Source organism: Lepus europaeus, chromosome 2 (genome assembly GCF_033115175.1).
Source record: "Lepus europaeus isolate LE1 chromosome 2, mLepTim1.pri, whole genome shotgun sequence".
Classification (NCBI taxonomy): Eukaryota; Metazoa; Chordata; class Mammalia; order Lagomorpha; family Leporidae; genus Lepus; species Lepus europaeus.
This window is the reverse complement of record NC_084828.1, coordinates 152,882,245-152,903,828: the sequence shown is the minus strand read 5'-3', so window position 1 is coordinate 152,903,828 and position 21,584 is coordinate 152,882,245. Positions and strand designations below refer to the sequence as shown.

At 37.1% G+C, this 21,584-nt stretch overlaps 1 protein-coding gene across 1 annotated transcript in view; it reads left to right on the top strand.

Annotated features, from left to right (window-relative positions):
* The window catches only part of TBC1D5 (TBC1 domain family member 5), a 625,580-nt gene that overhangs the window by 384,239 nt on the left and 219,757 nt on the right, over positions 1-21,584 (top strand). The window contains exons 11-14 of the mRNA XM_062215140.1: positions 1,494-1,582; positions 3,621-3,671; positions 3,770-3,839; positions 11,848-12,020. Of these exons, the coding sequence (XP_062071124.1) occupies positions 1,494-1,582; positions 3,621-3,671; positions 3,770-3,839; positions 11,848-12,020 (383 nt within the window). The remainder of the gene's footprint in view (positions 1-1,493; positions 1,583-3,620; positions 3,672-3,769; positions 3,840-11,847; positions 12,021-21,584) is intronic.

Genomic DNA, 21,584 nt, shown 5'->3' with positions numbered 1-21,584 from the left:
CATAGTTTTCTGCATTAACTAATTACTGCCTTGTTGATTAAAATTATGGCATTTTCTTTTTGAAATAACAAGACTATACCAAGAGAATAAACCCCTCATAGTGATTTTTAAAATGTAGTCAATAATTAATTTCATTTTGCCTGAGTTTCTATTATGTTCTTCTAAGACATATTGTTAAATTTCAATGTTTGTTTAATTAAGAGATGGTTACCTAGAAAGAATGAAATTATATTTAGTAGTATGTCCTAAATCAAGTAAATTGTCAGTGGGTCATAAATTTTTTGTAAAAATGTCACTAAATCCTTTTAATTTAAGGTTATTGGTGACTTATAACTGAAGTCTTGTAGTTTGTCCCCATTTTACCTTTGAGATCACCTGGCTGCTAAAGTCTAACATAGTAGTGCTGGGCTGGGCCAGAAGATTGTGTGAGTGTGTCCTTCCAGGCCAGGAAGCATCCCCTAATTCCACAGCAAAAAACTTCCCTCCTCTCCACTCCCTACCTTGTTTCCTCCAAAGGTGGCAATATCTCTTGCCTTTATATAAAAGAGCATGTTTTGTTGCCAAGCAGAAGGAAGTTGGTAATTTGCTTTCTTTAAGAGGCAAGATAGAGGATAACGTACTTTAACTTGCCAAAATGTAGAGTTTGACTGGGGGTTCAATTAATAAGGCTAATAGTCCCTATATATATTAATAGTCTCTAATATGGAATATCTTAGATCTCCACAATAATGGATAAATTATGGATTGTTATAATTCTGTTTTAAAGACAGCTCAGTAATTAATATTATACCTTTTGATTTCTGTGGCTATCCATATAATTCATAGGTGAACCTCAATATAAAGGTAACAAGTCATATTGGTGAAACTTTTAAATACAGTGAAAATTAGTCTTATTGTTGAAATAAAATAGAAAAAATGATAGTTTCCTCATTACACAGGTTGAAAAATCACTTTTAAAACTTTATTTTCTGTTATACCTGCTAAAGGTTGTTTCTTTTATTATTCAATGCTTCTAGCTAGCTGACTTCAGCTCTTCCTAAATCTATAGACATCCTAATTTTGAGCCATTATATAATGAAAACATTGGATATAATTTCCTTAGGTCTACAGTTCTTAGTTACCCTTCTTACTGCAGATCTTTACACTGTAGCTCATGATTATAATTTGCATGAGTGAAATTCATATTTATGAGTACAGATCTTGAAGCAACTGACAGGTGCAAGGTTGTCTACCATGCCAATTTATTGTTTGTCGAGTCATTTAAAACAGAACTATTTTTCTATGTTTTAAAGAATATGTACTGTGGTTGAATTGGATTCAGATTCTAAGAGTAGATAAAATCTCATTCTGTAGCTTTCCTTTTTTATGATTTTCAATATAATTTGAAAATATCAGTGACAGGAATCAGTTGAAGAAGGGTTTAACAGAGTTGATACTGTCCTCTGATGAACTCTGAATACCATTCAGTTGGTTTCTTGGCTTTTGTGTTTCAGGGCATGCATGAGCTGTTAGCGCCTATAGTTTTCATCCTTCACTGTGACCACCAAGCTTTTCTACATGCCAGTGAGTCAGCACAGCCCAGGCAAGTTTTCACGTTGTTTCTGGGTGTTCAGCTCCTACTGTAGTTTAGTTTTTACCTCAAAGTCTTTTACATTGAAGGTACTTCTAAGTTTTGTAAGTTATATACATTTGATTATATTTCATGTGACTTAATTGTTAATCCCACCAAATAATTCTAATGGCAGTTTAGCTATGGGGCAAATTGGGAATGAGGAATGTCTTTTAAAAATCTTCAGTCAATATCAAGAAAAAGAAATTTTTGCTGTAAAAACAAAAATGCTACCGCTTTAAGATACTCAATATATACTATCCTCTAATGATTCATTTTTCACAGCGAGCGGAACAACTTTATCCATGAGATACTTTATCCTGGATAAAGTGTCAGCAGGTTTGACCAACTTATTTCCTGAATAAAGGAGCAGTGCCACGTAGAACTTCAATCTGTAAACAAATGAAATGACTTCTCATTGCTGTTGAGATATGTTTGTTTATCCTTTCCTACAAGTGACTGTTGTGATTGGATTTGACTTTGGCTATTTATTAGAATTCATTTTTCTAACTTAAAATACCCTAACTGTCAGAGAGGCAACCAAGAAGCCTTTTGGGAATAGAACACTATGGATTATAAGTCTTTGTTAGGAGTATTCCACAACCAGGTCTACATGTGTACAGAAAGGAAGGACTGGCAGATATTTTATACTTCTAATTATAGGATATCTAGTGAGTATATATATTCAGGCCTTTTATAAATTAACTTTTTTCTACAAGATTATAGATTAATGTTTCAAGTTTCCTTTAAATGTCCTAATTTTACTGTATTTATTTTTTTGAAATTTAACTACTAGAAAGGTAGAGAGATAGAATTCCTATCTACTGGTTCACTCCCCAGATGTCCACATGCTTAGCGTAGGCCAGGTTGGGACCAGAAGTAGTGAGCTACAGCACACCCAGGTCTACTATGAGAACGGCAGGAACCCAATTACTTCAGCTGTGTCAGCTGCCTCCCTGGGTCTGCCTTGGCAGGAAGCTGGAGTGAGAAACAAGCCAGAAATTGAATTCAAGTACTCAATGTGGACTGCAGGCACCTTCCTCATTGCATTAAACCTGTGCTCCTAGTTTATTGTGTCTTGACAAGGGTAACCGTACCTTAATTGCCTTTACTTCAATTATTCTAAACTATGTTGATAAAGTTAATATTGGGATCTTGTTTTCCTTCCAGTTTTTATTTGATTTTTTAGGAAAGAATAGATGCTTGAAAGTAGCTTTTAAGTGATAATGACATGTTTTTTCAGCTGTTTTAGGCCATTAAAAAGTAAAAGTAACACTAAAGGAGGAGCCGCCATTGGGGCATAACAGTTTCAGCTACCACCTGCGATGCCAGCATCTCATATGGGTGCTAGTTTGAGACCCAGCTGCTCCACTTCTGATCCAGCTCCTTGCTGATTTACCTGGGAGAGCAGCAGAGGATGGCCCACGTGCTTGGGCCCCTGTCACCCACATGGGAGACCCTGATGGAGCTTCAGCATCTGGCTTCATCCTGACAGCCCTGGCCACTGCAGCCGTTTGGGGAGTGAACCAATGGATAGATCTTTCTTTCTGTCGCTCCCTACCTCTGACTTGTAAATAAATAAATACATATTTTTAAAAAATTTATGTTTAAAAAAATTTAAAAGATTTTTAAGAAGTATTGTCACTGATTTTTTTGTTAAAATTAATATAGAAAATATTGTTTTGATATTGCAGATTCGGTGACTATTTTTTTTGTTTTGAACAAGTGATAGATTTTGAAGTAATCAGTTATTATAGGTCAAGTGTAGTCAAAGAGTATATTGTTGCTTTCTGTATTTTTTTTTTTTTTTTGGAACAGATAGTTAACTTCATTGTGGCATAGACAAGGCAGTTTTTTTATCTTTATAGAAAGAATTTTACTTGTTAATAAAGTACTCTTAAGTGTATTATTTGAAAGTTGGCTTATAAATGTAAAATAAGGCAAAGCCTACATCCTGGGCAGTTATTTAAAAAAAAATACACATTTTGATTGTTCGTTTTGTTTTTTAAAGTGAGGAAATGAAAACTCTCTTGAACCCTGAGTATCTGGAACATGATGCCTAGTAAGTACAAAAATTCTATTAGTTTGGTTTTGTTTTTAATACCATCATTACTTTAATGAAGCTTAAACATAGTTGTTAATTATTTTTCTAATTTTTAGTGCAATGTTCTCACAACTCATGGAAACTGCTGAACCTTGGTTTTCTACTTTTGAGCATGATGGTCAGAAGGTAAAATCCTTTTTTCTTTTTAAGATTTATTTATTTATTTGAAAGCCAGACATTGAGAGAGAGAGAATCTCCCACCTGCTACTTCATTCCCCAAATGGTGACAGCAATCAGGGCTAAGCCAGACCAAAGCCAGGATCCAGTAACTCCATCCTGTTCTCCCACATGGGTGGTAGGGGCCCAAGCACTTGGCTTCCCAGGCACTTAGTAGAGAGATGAATCCAAAGCAGAGCAGCCAGGACTTGAACCAGCACTCCGACATGTGATGCTGGTGTCACAGCAGCCGTTAAACACACTGTGCCGGAACACTGGTCCCAAAAGGTACATCTTAGAGTACAGATCTTTTCTGTGTATTTCAGGAAACGAATGATTTTAGTAAGCAAGGTACAAAGGTACTTCCAAAAGTTTGTATGAAATGGAATTAAAGTATAAGCTGATTTTGTACAAAAAAAATTTAAGTTCATGCATACAAATGGTCTAAAAATTTCATGAAAAAAATTAAGGAAGAAGGGAGAGATGGAAGGAGGGAAATATAATTATATTTCTAGAATTATAGCCATGAACTATATGGAATCTATTCTCTTTGTATTAATATCACATTAACATGAAAATTGTGTTGTACTGATTGTCACACATTTACTGTGACCTTGAGAATCTAATGTGTTAATAAATTCCTTAAAAACTTTAATGGAACAATATGTATTATGGAAATGCTATGCATGTACCTGAAAATATTTTCAAGCAAAATAACTTTCTTTTCATGCCATTTTCTGTGAACTTTTTGGAGTGCCCTAGTATAATCAGAGAATAATATACAATATATAGCCATTATTGTTGATATAATAGAAAATGAAAATATAGAAGTACATATGTAATAAAATTTAACTGAATAACTTAAAAAAATTTTACTGCAGTAGTTTGTAGAAAAATGGATTTAAAAGGCAAGTTCAGGGGCCAACATTGTGGCATAGCAGGTTAAGCCTACACCTGTGATGCAGGCATCCCATATGGGCACTGGTTCTAGACTTGGCTGTTCCACTTCTAATCCAGTTCCCTGCTAATGAGCTTAGGAAAGCATCAGCAGATGGCCCAAGTCTTTGGACCCTTGCACCCACTTTGGAGACCCAGACAAAGCTCCTGGCTCCTGGCTTCAGCCTGGCCCAGCACTGGCTATGCACCCATCTGGGGAGTGAACCAGCAATATAAGATCAATGTCTCTCTCTCTCTGTTTCTCCTCTCTCTCTCTCTCTTCTCCTCCTCCTGCTCCTCCTCCTCCTCTCTCTGTAACTCTGCTTTTCAAATAAATTTAAAAGAAATAAAAAAGGCAAGTTTAGGAGCAGGCATTTGGTGCCACTTGTGCTTCCCAAATCCATGCTAGAGTACTGGGTTTGAGTCACAGCTCCAGTTCCAATTCCAGCTTCTTGCTGATGTGCATCCTGGGAGGCAATAGGTGATGGCAATAGGTCATGGATTCCGCCACCCCCTTGGGAAACCCAAGTCTCCTAGCTTCTGTCCTGGCCCAGCCCAGCTCTGAGTGTTGTAAGTAGTTGCATAGTAAACAAGTAAATGGAAGATCTGTTTGTCTATCTCTGTCTCCTTGTTTATTTCTCTGCCTTTCAAATACTTTTTTAAAAAGATAAGTTTATTTTGATGCAAAATAATTTTGAAATACCCTAATGGTTTTTTCATAATATGCATTTTTTATGAATTTTTGAAGACTTCTTGTATGCTTATGTTTTAGGTTTTTTTGCACTAAAATAAATTTATCTTTTAATTCTATTTTCCATGAACATTTTGAAAATCCCTCTTCTAACATATCTCTAATAATATTGGCAGACATAAAGCAACAATATAAAGATTTTATATAAACAAGTAGAAATGTTAATTGCTTAATTATAGAATTGTTATAAATGTTTTATGGCTATCCTATGAGCTTACATATGCATTGTTACTAACATACATAGATAAAATCTGTATCAAATGGGTTGATAAGCCTTTACTAATGCAATACTGTTTAATCCACATACTAAGCATGAATGTCTCTTACCCTTACTTTCTCTTATTCATATTTTAAGTATATTTTTAATTGTGATAAAATTCACAAGAACATTTTAATACATTCCAGTTCTTTTTGTTATGTTCACAGAGTTGTGCAAACATCCCCACTATCTAATTCCAAAATATTTTTATCACCCTAGAAAGAAGTCCCATCCCCATTACCAGTCACTCCTCATTCTTCCCTGCCCATAGCCCTTGGCATCACTAATCTCCCTTCTTTTTCAGTGAACTTAATGATTGTAGACATTTTATGTAAATAGAGTCATAAAATATATGACTTGTTATGATCAACTCCTTTGCCTTAGCATAATGTTCTCATTCTTTATCCATGTTGTATCACACATAAATACTTCATTCCCTTTTAGAGCTGAGTAATATATAGATATACATTTATATATAGATTATATAGGTATACAGCATCTTGTTTATGTAAACATAAATTCATAAGCATTTGAATGCTCTTCACTTTTATTTATTGTGTATAATGTTATAAAATTAATGTACATACTTTTGTATGAACATGTTTTCTGTTCTCCTGGTATATATCTAGGAATGGAATTGCTGAATTAATTATCATGTTAATCTAGCATAAATGCTATCTTAGAGATCATCATGGTGTTTTTATGATCCCATGATATTAGAAAAATTTTTAATTCTGTTGGCAATGGATAATGTTAAGAATATCTGGCCAGCGCCGTGGCTTGACAAGCTAATCCTCCACCTTGAGGCGCCGGCACACCGGGTTCTAGTCCCGGTTGGGGCACTGGATTCTGTCCCGGTTGCTGTGGCCAGGGAGTGCAGTGGAGGATGGCCCAAGTGTTTGGGCCCTGCACCCGCATGGGAGACCAGGAGAAGCACCTGGCTCCTGCCTTCGGATCAGCGCCGTGTGCCGGCCACAGCACGCCGGCCGTGGTGGCCATTGGAGGGTGAACCAACGGCAAAGGAAGACCTTTCTCTATGTCTCTCTCTCTCACTGTCCACTCTGCCTGTCAAAAAAAAAAAAAAAGAAAAGAATATCTGGAGGCCTAGCAGGTCGTGGCCTAGCAGGTGTAGCTGCTGCCTGCCACACCAGCATCCCATATGGGCGCCATTTCTTGTCCCTGCTGCTCTGCTTCTGATCCAGCTCTCTGCTAATGGCCTGGGAGAAGCAGTGAAGATGACCCAAGTACATGGACCCCTGCCACGCTTGTGGAAGACCCAGAAGAAGCTCCTGGCCCCTAGCTTAGGCCTGGCTCAGCCCTGGCCATTGCAGCCATCTAGGGAGTGATCCAGCAATTCCAAGACCTCTTTCTCTTCCTCTCCCTCTGTAACTCTTTCAGACAGATAAATAAATCCTAAAAAAAAAAAATATATATATATTTATATATATATGGAAAATTTTTCTGCCATGGTTAAATTCCTTTGTGTTGGTTTAATTGATTACATTCTGTTTAGAAATCATATTACTCAGTCACTTTATTCTGTTTCTTAAAAATGAAATGAGTAACTAATGCTTGTCATGCCTTTGGCCTAGGTTAGGGGACTTAGATCATCATACCTCTAAGTGTGGCATCTGTTTCTGTACATCTTACAAGTTGAGAAAGTTTTTACTTTTTTTAACGGTTAGAAAACTAGAGGAAAAATAATATTTTGTGATACATGAAAATTACATGGAGTTCAAATTCATGAATACCAAATTTTATTGGAACACAGCCATTCCTATTTATTTACTTGTCATCTGTGGCTGCTAGGTCATTACTTTGTAGTAATGGCAGTAACTGCTACTTGAGTAGTTACAACACAGACTATATGACCTGCAAAGCCTGAACCATTTCCTCTGACTCCTGCCCCAGGTGTTAAAGTATCTCCTTTTTTTTTTTTTTTTTTTTTTTTGACAGGCAGAGTGGATAGTGAGAGAGAGAGAGACAGAGAGAAAGGTCTTCCTTTTTGCCGTTGGTTCACCCTCCAATGGCCGCTGCGGCCGGCGCATCGCGCTGATCCGATAGCAGGAGCCAGGTGCTTCTCCTGGTCTCCCATGCGGGTGCAGGGCCCAAGCACTTGGGCCATCCTCCACTGCACTCCCTGGCCACAGCAGAGAGCTGGCCTGGAAGAGGGGCAACCGGGACAGGATCGGTGCCCCAACCGGGACTAGAACCCGGTGTGCCGGCGCCACAAGGCGGAGGATTAGCCTGTTAAGCCACGGCGCCGGCCTAAAGTATCTCTTCTTACATCAACATGTTCCATTCTGTAAAGGCTGCTGAAGATGAAACCTGCAAGCATATTTAGCAAAATATTTTTTTGAATGAAATCTATGTTCTTAGGTTAGTGATATGATAAAGTCACAGACTTATATGAGCATCAGAAGTTTGAACAATGGTCAGAATTTCATGCAGGGGACATTTTATATTTTGTAATTGATTTACAGTATCTCAGAAACTGAGTATTTGAAGCATGAAGGTTACATTTTCTCAGTTCTACCTTGTAGTTGATGTTGATACTACCGCTTCAAGTTCATATTTATATTTTATTTATTTTCTCTTTTGATTTTACTATATGATAAGTTATTTAGCATTTAAGTGATTATAAACAGTACTTTTGAGGTTTTTTAAAAAATATTTATTTATTTGAAAGGCAGAGTTACAGAGAAAGAAAGAGAGACGTCTTCCATCAGCTAGTTTACTCCCCAAATGGCTACAGTGCCTGGAGATGGCTGATCTGAACCCGGGCTGATCTGAACCCAGGAACCAAGAGATATTTCTGGGTCTCCCACTTGAGTGCAGGGGCCCAAGCACGTGGGTTATTTTCAGCTGCTTTCTGAGATGCGTTAATAGGGAGCTGGATCAGAAGTGGAGCAGCCCAAACTGGAACCAACACCCATATGAGATGCGGGTTTCACACACAGCGGCTTTACCTATTACGCCACAGTGCTGGCCCCATTTTTTAGTTTCTTTAAATTGTGAGATTTTAAGTATTCTATGCACAGGGGAAATCTTTTCAAAGTACAGTTTGTATAGACATAGTTCTTAGCCTACATGTGAGTCCTTATCAAGTACAGAATTTGAAAAAAAAATTACATATGCTACTGATTTTTGAAGATTTATTTATTTGTGTGAAAAGCAGAGTTACAGAGAGGCAAAGAGAGAGAGAAGTCTTCCAGGTCTCCCACATGAGTGCAGAGGCTCAAGGACTTGGGCCATCTTCTACTACTTTCCCAGGCCATAGCAGAGAGCTATATATGAAGTAGAGCAGCCAGGTCTCAAACTGATGCCCGTATGGGAAGCTGGTTTACCTGCTACACCACAGTGCCGGCCCAACAACTCATTCTATTCAAAATAGAAATTGATCATATGATTCGATTAAGTTAAACGTGATTCAACTAGTTAAATTTAGGATCAGTTCTCTGGAAGCTATTGTTTGTATTCTGTATAAGTCTGTTTACTCAAGATGCTTAAAAGATGAATATAGTGATCTGTGTTGCATGTGATTTTAGAAACATCACCTTAGCCCAGTGTCTCTACCCGACACTGACAAGAATCCAACCGCACAGAATTCACCCCTGAAGTAAACTTCATGACCAAAATGTGTAGTTTTTTTTTTTCCAAAATTTATTTATTTATCTGAACTGAGTTATAGAAAGATTTTCTGTCAACTGATTCACTCAGCAAATGGCCCCAGGGGCCTAGCAGCTGAAACCAGGAGCCTGGAACTCCATCCGGGTCTCTCGCTTGAGTATCAGGGGCCAGGCTCCTGGACTGTCCTCTGCTGCTTTCACAGGCGCATTAGCAGGGAGCTAATCAGGAAATGAGTGCCTGTGCATATCATTTTTATAACAAGGGCCTGCAGCACAGGCAGAGTATCCCTTACCCAAAATGCCCGGGACCAGAAGTATTTGGATTTGGGGTTTTTTGGATTTAAAAATATTTGCATATACATAATGAGATATATTTGGGATGGGACCCAAGTATAAACACAAAATTCACTTTTCTTTCCAATATACCTTATACCCATAGCCTAAAGTTAATTGTATACAATTATTTTAGTGTGCCTGCATTTAGATCATAACCAGTCATAGTCTCGGGTGTGGAAATTTCCACTGTGACATCATGTCAGTGCTCAAAAAATGGGAAATTTTAGAGCATTTCAGATTTCAGATTCTCAAATTAGGGATGTTCAACCTCTGTAGAGGTTTCCTTTTCTCTTGTCTTTCCAAATTAACACAAGCGAATTGAGCTATGAAAATTAACATGGTCTTAGATAAAGACACAACAGAATGTGCTGTAGGGAGTACCAAGGAGCACATCTTTTTCTAAGACTTGAGATGATTCTGGAAATGCATGTCTTTCAATAAGTCTTCCCTTAAACCTACACTTTCTTTCTCCTCTGATTATTCTACTTGCTGATTAGTAAGTGGTATGATGTGGGATTCTGGGGTTTTCTGTGTAGTATTTCCTACAGACTTCCATCTGCTGATTCACTTCCCAAATGGCCACAACAGCCAGGGCTGGGCCAGATGGAATCCAGGAGCCAGGAGCTTTATCCTGATTGCCCACATGAGTACAGAGGCCCATGAACTTGGACTATCTTCCACCGCTTTCCCAGCCACGTTAGTAGGGAGCTGGATCAGAATTAGAGCAGTTGGGACTGGAACCGGCATCCATATGGGATGCTGGTATTGCAGACAGTGGTTCAACCCATTATGCCACATTGCCAGCTCTATTTTCTACTTTAAAAAGATCACCTTGCATGCTTTGCAAGATTAAATGAACAATAAATTTAGAGGCAGGTAGAGCAGTAAGGAGGAAAGAAATAATTAGGACCCTATATCACATTATCACATTGTGACAGTTGGGCAGTAGAAGAGGGGACAGGTAAAAGTGGTACTGAGGAGCTAAAATTGGCAAAATTAAAGGAAGCTTGAGGTGGGCATAAGTGAAAGGAAGAACATGTTTTTGAGCAGAAGATGTTAAGTTCAGTTGTAGGCCTACAAAATTAGAAACCTTATCGCAATCCAGGACTTCTTGCCAACATTTGAATTTATGGGAGGCACTCAAGAGTTCTAGGCTAAGAATACAGATTGGGAACACGAGCATCGGTAGAAGCAGTGCGTGATTGAGATCACTTGGGGATAGCATGTGAGTACGAGTAGAGAATGCACCTAGCACCAGAACTATATCAAAAAACAGCAGTTGGAAAGCGGAAGACTTTGAAGTAGAGAAGCTGACTGAGAATGAATGGCAGACCAAAAATCACAACAGGTGCTGTGAGTGTCAGTGTTGGAGAGGTGGAAACTGAGGACTGAGTGTCAGGAGAAAGGTCAGACACCACCGGACATTACGTGAAAGACATTACGTGAAAAGTTGACGTTTACATGAAAGCATTAGGAATTGGTGATAAATCTCCCTTCCAGTTGGGTAAGGGAGGATAGGAAGAATAGGGGACCAAACATAGGTCTTATTTTTTAAGTGAGGTATACTTTTGATCTGGACAGTTTTAAAATAATTTTACTTGGCTATGTAAATTAACAAAAGCTTCTTCCTTTCTAATTCTGATTTCCTTTTTTATAGTTTTGTTAGCTCAAAGTAGAAAAGTTGTCCTTTACTGTTTTTCATGTTTGAATTTTATGCCACAAGAATCCATTTATATGCAATGGCTGATCAGATGAACTGACCATGGGCAAAGAGATTGTAATGGCCACCACTACCTCTAGCCAAAACTACCTTACAGAACTTATTGTCACAAGAGAAAACTGGTCAGAGAACGCAGGTGACAGATACTGTGGAAGGCAATTCCTGGCCTTTTCCTTATGAGCACAATTAATTATCTATTAGCATATGATTCTACCTTTTAAGTGTTTCTCATGAGATAATTAAAGTACTTTTTGTTCTTGTTTCAACTTTCATTAATTAAAGAATTATGTCCATATATTTGTTAGTCTCATAAAAAATAACACATATTTTATTTTGTCTGGTTCTAGGGAAAAGAAACGCTGATGACCCCTATACCCTTTGCTAGACCACAGGACTTAGGGCCAACAATCGCTATTGTTACTAAAGTCAACCAGATCCAGGATCATCTCCTGAAGAAGCATGATATTGAGCTTTACATGCACTTGAACAGGCTAGAAATTGCACCACAGATATACGGCTTGTAAGTATTAAAGTCTAAATTTTAACTACACCTAATTATGATATACAGAAGTTTTTAAATGTTTGAGATTCCTAGGAATAGGAACAAGAGTTGTTCCAGCTCCATGTTATTTCACATCTCTTTTCTGGTCCTGTGTACCAGGTTCTATGCCCATTATATTCACATTCATTATCTCATCTTATATTCCCACTAATCCTATTAGGTGGGTATTATACCTTTGTTACAGATGAAGAAACTAAGGTTTACGCTAACTTCACACATATTAAACAATGACGTCATAATTCAAACCCGGACAGAATTGCCCACATAATTTACAGAGTCCACTATAAAAGAAAAAGACAAGCCTCTTTTGAAAAAAAAAAAAATCAGTTAAGAACCTCAAAATGATAACAGCAGATCATTAAACCAAGCATTCTGAGAAGTGCAGCCTTGCGCAGATAGTGTATACATGAAGTCAGCCTCAAACCCCAACAATCTTAAATGATATTCATGTTATTTCCATTTTATCATGTGGTTATCTTTTGCTCTACCATCAGAGGTGGATTTCTCTCGGTAAGACAGATGTCCCTCTCAGTGAACATTACATTTGTTTTCTATAGCTACATAACTTCTTTTATTATTTTAAACATTTAATTGTACATATTTATGGGGAACAGTCTGATAATTCAGTACATGTATTCAGTGTTACTTAGCATTTGTATCTCCTTAAACAATTAAAAATTTTTTCATTAATTTAATAATTGTACATATTTATAGGGTATAGTGTGACATTTCAACAAATGTATACAATATGTACTGGTCAAGTCAGAGTTATTATCCTTTCCTTGTATAACAGACTGTAGCAGAATAGAGACTTAGTCACTCTGTAGAAATGGGGGGAGGTACAGTTTTCAATGGCAAATTAGACAAATAATGGTTTTAATTAACATGAATTAGCTGTGTAATGCTGCAGACAACAGAGTCCTTTATGTTGAAATTATAAAACATTCATATCCAGTGAAGAGCAGTTTCTTGGTAGATATTTTCAGCAACACCCTGCCTCTCCATTAGGTAAAATGTAAAGTTGATAAGATACTGTTAAGTTATATATAGTAGGTGCTCACTAAATATGAATTCATTGTTTGAATTACAGAGAATCTCAAATAAGTCAAAACTTTAAGACCATGGTGGGGCTATTTATTAACCCAGAGAAGAGAATCAATGAGTGTTTTATTTATGTCCTCTTATTATACACAGTCTTTTGTTAGTAATAATCTCCATTATTTTTCTTCTCTGGAAGAAAATGGTTAAGGAAGTCTGATTTCCTTTTTTAATGATGCGTGTTTTCATTTCTGTGACTTAAGCTTGACCTTAGCATTGAAAATGGTTCCATCATTCCCACTGGAAATGAGAAATACATAGGTATTGGGTAGCTCTGTAGGTTATTAATGAATTGCTATTTATAGTTACAACTGTAACTAGTGTGTTTGTGCTTATACACATAAAAATTTATTTTAAAATGGCTAGTGACAAGGTTAGTAGTTAAATTCTATCTTCCTCTACACCGTGCACTTTGAGAATTGATATATTTGAATATAAAAATTTATTCAAACTTTCAAAAATTGTTTGCTAAAGTCTAGAGATTGATCTTAAATATTGAGGAAAATTGACACAGAACATATTTTCATCTCTTTGAAATGCTTTCCAATACTTTGCCTCTTTTTATACTGCAGTGCTATGATGTGGGCTTGGAGGTAGGAATGCCTAACCAGTATGTTCTAGTCTCCTTTCAGACATTAGTCTCAGTTTTCTAGTACTTATAATCATTCATAGCTTCTTTGACGTCTTGACCAGTTCCTTCCCAGTAACGTTCCATGATCCATCACATACTCACTCTTAACAGTCAATACTAGGGTTTACAGTAACAGTAGCTACAGACTATGTACCCCCCTCTTTTTTTAGATTGATGTATTTGGAAATCAGAGTTATGGGGTGGGAGGGGGGTGGAGAATCTCCTATCACTAGTTCACAAATGGACATAATGCCAGAGCTGGTCTAGGTCAAAGGCAGGAGCCAGAAATTCCATATGGGTCTACCATGTGGGTGGCAGGGGCCCAAGGACTTAGGCCATCCCCTGCTGCTTTCCCTGGTGTATGTAGGGAGCTGGATTGGAAATAGCAGCCCAGACTGGAACTGGCACATGTATGGGATCACATCATTGCTGATGGTGGCTTAACCACTGCACTACAATGCTGGTCCATCCCATATTTTTTCTCATCATCATTATTAAATATGTATATTTAATATGTATATTAAACTTTGACAGGAAACAGGCCTTTCTAACCACTTTGAGCCTTTGTTTTTTATTTGTGCAATGAAAATTTAAAATAAAGATGCCTACTATATAAGATGCCTGTGAGAATTAAGTCATGACATACAAAAAAGCATAGTGTTCACTATATAGTAAACATTCATTATATGTTTGGAAATGCTTTTATTATCATTGTCTGTCATTACCAGTACTTAATTAGGGTATCATGGCTATGTGAGTATGATATGTGATTCATGAGCCACTTTAGCTCTCTTTGACTTCCGGTGTTTTCCTCACTGAAGCACATGAACTTCTACTTGTTTGGAAGCTTGTGACACCATCTTTTAAGCCAGTGCTTTCTAAAGAGATGGCATGGCAGTTTAGTGTAAACTTTTAGAAATTATCCCAGCAGTTTGGCACAATAATTGCATATCTTCAAACATAATAAATATTGAAGCTTTGTATCTCATGGATATGAATTGAAATACTTTTTTATTCTATATTGTACAGGTGTTACTGAGCTAAATAATTGCTGATACCACTGTATTCTTGTTGGAAGAAAGTTGTTAATTTTACAGTCAAAATTAATACTTGAAATATAGCCTCTGGTTTGAGAAAATTATCACCAGTGGACAAATATAAAATAATCAGGTTTTCAGTTAATAAAAATGCTGTTGAGGAGAACTTTTGGCCAAGCAATTAAGATGTTAGGATTAAGAAGCCCACAAGCCACATCAGAGTGCTTAGGTTCAATGCCCAGGTCTGCCTCCTGCCAGCACAAACCCTCGGAGGCAGCAGGTTATGATTCAAGTAGCTGGGTTCCTGCCACCCACAAAGGAGACCTGAATTAGCATTCCTGCTCCTGAACTAGACTTGGCCCAGCCTGACCCTTGTCGGCATTCGGGAAGTGAACTAGTGTATAGGAGCTCTCTCTGTCTCTGGGTGTTTCTCAAATTAAAAAAAAAAAAAAAAAAAGCTATTTTTCCTCAAGACGACATTAGGATCCATAATTGTGTTACCTAAAATGTACTTTTGCATGCCAGCTATGTACAGAATTTTGGTTTTCAAACGAAACTTTTTTTTTTTTAAGATTTTTACATATTTGAAATAGAAAGGGAGAGACAGACAGATTTTCCATCTGCTGGTTCTCTCCCCAAATGGCTGCACCAGCCAGTGCTGGGCCAAGCTAAAGCCAGGAGCCAGGAGCTTTCTGAGGGTCTCCCCTGTGGGTGCAGGGCCCCAAGCACTTGGGCCATCTTCCAATAGTTTTCCCAGGCCATTAACAGAAAGCTGTATCGGAAGTGGAACAGCCAGGACATGAATCAGCGCCAATGTGGGATACCAGTGTCACAGGTGGCAGCTTCACCCGCTATACTACAACACCAGCCAAAACAAATATTTTCCAAAGAGACAAATAAATTAAGTTTTTCAACAAAATTAGGAATTGTATGATGAAAATATCAATAATGATTATATGGATGGTGAAATGTTAACAATATCCCTGAGTTATATAGAATGAGAAACAGCTCCTATGTTTATAGTGGAGAGAAAGGTGTTAGCAAAACTAAATTATACCATATATTGAGTCCAGGTTTCTAATTTTGGTTAACCTGTAGAAGTTGTTTGGTATTTTAGAAATAACTTAAATTTGCTTTCATAATATTTGTAATCGTCATTAAAAATAATAATTTCAATTACTCCATTTTTAAACCAGTTGTGACACAGTGTGTTCTCACATCTCCTGAGGTGGGAGATGTACTGTGTGTAAACCTATGCACTGCATTTTGCTAAAAACATTACTTAAAATTAGCATTAATAATTCATGATATAATATTAATTGTACTAAGATTGGCTAACATTATTTCAAATTAGCTTATCCTAATTCTAAGTAAATTGATGGTCATTTTTCTTGAAATATGAGAATAAGTATTTATGAAATCCTAGATGTTATACAATAGTTTTCTTATTGGGGCTATTATTTTATATATTTGAGGACATTATCTCCTAGATAATTTTAATTCATTTTTTGTAGTAGTTTTTGTTGTTCTTAGCAGTTGTTAAATCAGCTTACTCTTTTAGGTTAAAATAAACCTGCAAGTAACATGATGTTATAAAATAATGCATGGTAAAATTGATTTGCTCTAGATTTTTCTTTAAATTTATGGAAGATTTTCTCCTGTTGCTCTTAGGTTGTTCAAGTTTTGGTTCAAATAATAAAAATTCCTGAATTACTTTTAATCTTTATTATTGGTTGGTATTTGGCTTTTAAAAAAATAAGCTTTATAATAGAATCTGTTAGCACACAATGACCAATTTCCAAAGTAAAGTTTTGATTACATTATTTCCAACTTGCCGAAGAGACTTCCAGGGTTATTTTTGCAATGTTTTCATTATAAGCACGACAGTAAGAATGTCCTATGCTTTCATCACTTTGGGGTTATGTTTGTGCAACAGCAGCTAAAATATCCGTGTTACACTTCTGCCACAGATCACAGCCATGTGGTAAGTCCAAACAGTCTTCACTGCAGAAGAGTCATGCAGAGGTTCAGTGTTGTTTTCACTTACTACTGCTGTATTTCTCTTAAAGAAAAATACAATTGAAATTTAAGTTAACTGTATTTGCTGGGGTAGAGTAACTTTTATTAACACCTTTAAATGTACTGAATCTGTAAATTTTTGACTACATTTTACACTTTGATATAAATAGAGTACATAATAAGCATCTGTGGGATGTGCAATTAATGTCACTTTTGAGAAAAGACCCTCATAACACACTTGGGCTTTGGCACTCTTAAATTATGAGCTCTTTATAACACTCACGGGATGAATTCTGTATCCCCCAAATGCTTATTATACATCCTCCATGTCTATTTCATATTTTGTGGACTAGCAGTTGTTTTGCTGTGTGGCTTATGAGTAAGTTAATTGAGATTCTTAGTTATTGATAAGTCTGCTAAATATTGTGATATAATTTAAAATATATTTATGTCAAATACATTAATTCTGACATATTACCATATGATCATATGTGAGTACTAAGTTTTTCATAAACTTATATTTGAAGTAGACATATAATTAAAATTTGAAGAGATATATGATTAAAAAATATAACTCTCAATCATCAGAAGTCAATATAATTATTCACATTAAAATTTGTGTTACTTAAGTTTTTAAGTAAACAATTTCCTAAACATAGTTCAAGAGTGCTTTCTTTTATGTATTAAACATATTAGACATGAAACATGAGGGATTAAAAGGCAATGAGTCTTGTTTTCATATACTACTGAATGTACTCCCAGAATTTTTCCTTTTGAAAAAGTTGAGCTTTTGTTTTCATGATCTGCAGTTTTGTTTTTGATTATCTTAAGTAGTGATCACATAATTCAGAAATGTTGCGCTAATGATGTGTCTTCTCTATGTTGGTCTTTCTAATGAGTTGTCAAAAGCACCATTACCAAACACAGATATACAGTAGTTGCCAAATTTTTTGTGTTTCCAGAAGCTGTTTGTAGACAATCCTGAATTATAACTTAAAGTATTGAAGAATTCAAAGATGAAGTTTAAGTTGTTATTCTTATCTAGTCTTGTTGACTTTCAAAGCACCTGACCTTGAAGATCATCTATAAAATGTGAGAAGTGTTATTCTTCCCTTGCTATACATAAACCACACTGAAATGTCCTTCAGTAAGTAAAAGGCAGCAGTTTAGATACAGGAAATTACTAGATTAGATTACCATAGTTAAGCCCAGAAATGTGAAGTAGACATTTCTACCTTCAGCTCTTGCCTTTAGCAGACTGAAGAGCACAGACCAGGACATAGTGAGTCCTGCTCAGCTCTGAAGCAGTGAAGGGATTCCCCAGCACATAAACTTAAACCCAGACTCCCAACAGGTTTTGAGATGACAGTCACCATGTTTGCAAAAAGTTGAAAATTATTAGTTAAGTCTAGTCATATCCTTAAAAGGGAAAAACAATGAGAACATTTACTGAACTGGAATCGTTACCAGAATTTCAGTAAACCCAACCATATTTATTTAACCACACAAGGTAATCTTACTTAAATCAGGACTATTGGACAAAGATATTCTGTCATCCATTCATGATCTGAATTCTGGTATATGAGAAATAAATTATAGTACACACAAAAAAGAAATTGAGTTTTTTCCCCTTGCTCCTGATGAGTTATCACTGGTTAACCGTTATGAAAAAGAATAATAAATGAAATGCTTAAAATAATCATCCATACCTGCTAATATTCATTGAGTATTTCCTAAACATTATGCTGAAGGCTTTCCATAAATTATCCTGTTTGTCCTCAAAACACACTGGATTAGGTACTGTTATTATCCCCATTTTGTAAATGAGAAATGAAGGCTTACACTAGCTTACTTTAGATCAAAGAGCTAAGCTAAACTTTGAACTGTTGAGCTTACATTCACTCTAGGCTTTTTGTTGTTGTTGTTGTTGTTTTTGTTTTGTTTTGTTTTGTTTTGTTTTGTTTGACAGGCAGAGTGGACAGTGAGAGAGAGAGACAGAGAGAAAGGTCTTCCTTTGCCATTCGTTCACCCTCCAATGGCTGCCGCCGCCGGCACACCCCGCTGATCCGAAGGCAGGAGCCAGGTGCTTCTCCTGGTCTCCCATGTGGGTGCAGGGCCCAAGCACTTGGGCCATCCTCGACTGCACTCCCTGGCCACAGCAGAGAGCTGGCCTGGAAGAGGAGCAACCGGGACAGAATCCGGCGCCCCGACCGGGACTAGAACCCGGTGTGCCGGCGCCACAAGGCAGAGGATTTTTTGTTGTTTTTTTAAATTATTATTTCCATTTTATTTGAAAGGCAGAGAAACAGAAAAGACAGATTTCTCCCATCTGCTGGTTTACTTCCCAAATGTCCACAGCAGCCAGGTTGGACCATGCTGACACCAGAAGCCCAGGACTCCATCCAGATCTCCTACCAGTGGCAGAGACCTAATACTTGAGTCATATGCTGCTGCCTTCATAGAGTGTCCTTTAGCAGGAAGCTAGATCTGAAGCAGAGGTGCTGGGACTCAAACCAAGCACTGCAAGGTGGTCCTATCCCAAGTGGCGATTTAACGCTGTCCAGATGCCCCACCCCTGCTCTCTAACTTAACTTGGACTATTGGTGTTTAAAAAAAAGTATTAAGCACCAAAAAGTGCTATGTATCATATTGGACAATAAGCCAAGCTGAGCTTCACAGATAAGCTTCCAAAGGCCCAGAATTGGAAGGGTCTTACTAGTAATCAGAAACTAGCCTGATAAGGAAGAGATAGAAGTTCAAGTGCACTGGGAAGTCTACCATGCCCTGCCATGACAATAGATCATCAATAAAAGAGCTCAGGATCTTCCACATAGAATGTGCCAGCCAGTAGCAAAAGTATAGCTAAAATATTAAACCATAGCTTTGGCTTAAATATTGGCTGAATCCAACACTGGCCTTATTTAGTTCAGACTGCTGAGGTAGAAAATAAGGAAATGGGTAGGGATTGTTGATCATGGGAATCTGATACCTTAATCTTAAACTTGACCTGCCAAAAAGGAGAGTTAATTGTTGAAGTGGAAAAGCCGACTTTAAATGTCAAAATAACTGTTCATCTTATCATAGACACAGGATGAGAAGGAAAGGTGGTGCCAAGTCACACATCCACAAACTTAGGAAAGGTACCACCCACATGCCTTTCTGGGTAAAATTATACTTTTCCCAATGAGATGTGTATAAAAGCTAAACATTAAAGCAAAGGGAGAACAAGTCTAAGAGGACAGCTGAAAAAAAAAAAAACATAATCACTAAGAAATGGTTAACTCTGGACAGCTGAATGCAACTGTCAACAATAATCATTTGAAGAGCAGAAAAAGTAAGTTAAAACATTTATGCCTTAGATCTACCTAATCTTAATGAAGAAAGTGAGAAGTGTAAAAGTTTATGTAGTTCATCAGTACACATAGAAGAAATCAAATATCCTATTTCACTGGCTTTTCTGAATTAAGTAAATGTTTTTAAAAAATCCGTGTAAAGTAGTATCTGTGCCATAGGATTGTGAGAGTGAATAGGAAAAATTATATAGAGTATAATACCTGCACATTGTAAACATTTAGTAAAGGTTCATTGTTGTTCATTTGTGTGTGATCTGTGCGAAATACCTAACTCCTAATAAGATTCACTAAAAAGTAATAACGACAAAAAGAATGAAAGGAATGCTTACAAAGGAAATATAAAAGATGAAAAAGCTATGAAACAATAGTTCTGCTACTATATACGTAAATATTTAAAGCTAACCTGATGAAACATTGATATTCTTGACTGACTTTATAGACCCACCCAAATATATGTTATTTAAAAGAAACAGCTAAAATAAATTCCTAGTTGCTTAAAGAAATACAGTAATGGTAATAATCGCAAAAAAAAAAAATTGTACTCCCAAAGAAAGCATTGAAAGGAAAAAGGATCCTGTTGTATTAATAAAACACTCAAGAGTGTGGTCATTGTAGTCCAGCAGTAAAGGTGCTTCTTGGAAGTCCAGCATCCCGTAATGAGGTGCTTGGGTTCTAGTCCCTGCTCTACTTCTGATGAATCAAGTGCTTGGATCACATGGGAGACCCAGATGCAATTTGGACCTCCTGACTTCAGTCTGGCCCAGCCCTGGATGTTGCAGGCATTCCAATGGATGGAAGATCTCTCTCTCTCTCTCTCTCTCTCTCTCTCTCTCTCTCTCTCTCCCTCTCTCTCCCCCTCTCTCTCCCTTTCTGTGCTTTAAACTTTCAATTTTTTAAGATTTATTTATTTATTTGAAGGGTAAATAAAGGAGTGACAGTCAGGTTAGTGGGTCAGGAAGAAACAGGGAAAAAAATCTTCCATCCACTGGTTCACTCCCCAAATGGCCCCAACAGCTAGTGATGGACCAAGCCAAAGCCAGAAGTCTGTCACTCCATCAGGACTCCCACATGGGTTGCAGGGGCCCAAGTACTTGTGCTGTCTTTCACTGCTTTCCCAAGTTCATTAACAGGGAACTGGATCAGAAGTGGAGCAACTGGAACTTGAACTGACACTCATATGGGATGCCAGCATCACACATGGCAACTTAGCTTGCTGTGCCACAGTGCTGACTCCCAAAACATTCAATTTTCAGAAGACATAATAGCCTTAAATTTTGCTAAGATGCACAATGGCAAGGAGTTTTTTCTGTTTTGTTCATTAATATATACCAGATGCTTTTTAACAGAACCTGGCACATGGTAAATACTCAGTTAATATTTTTTG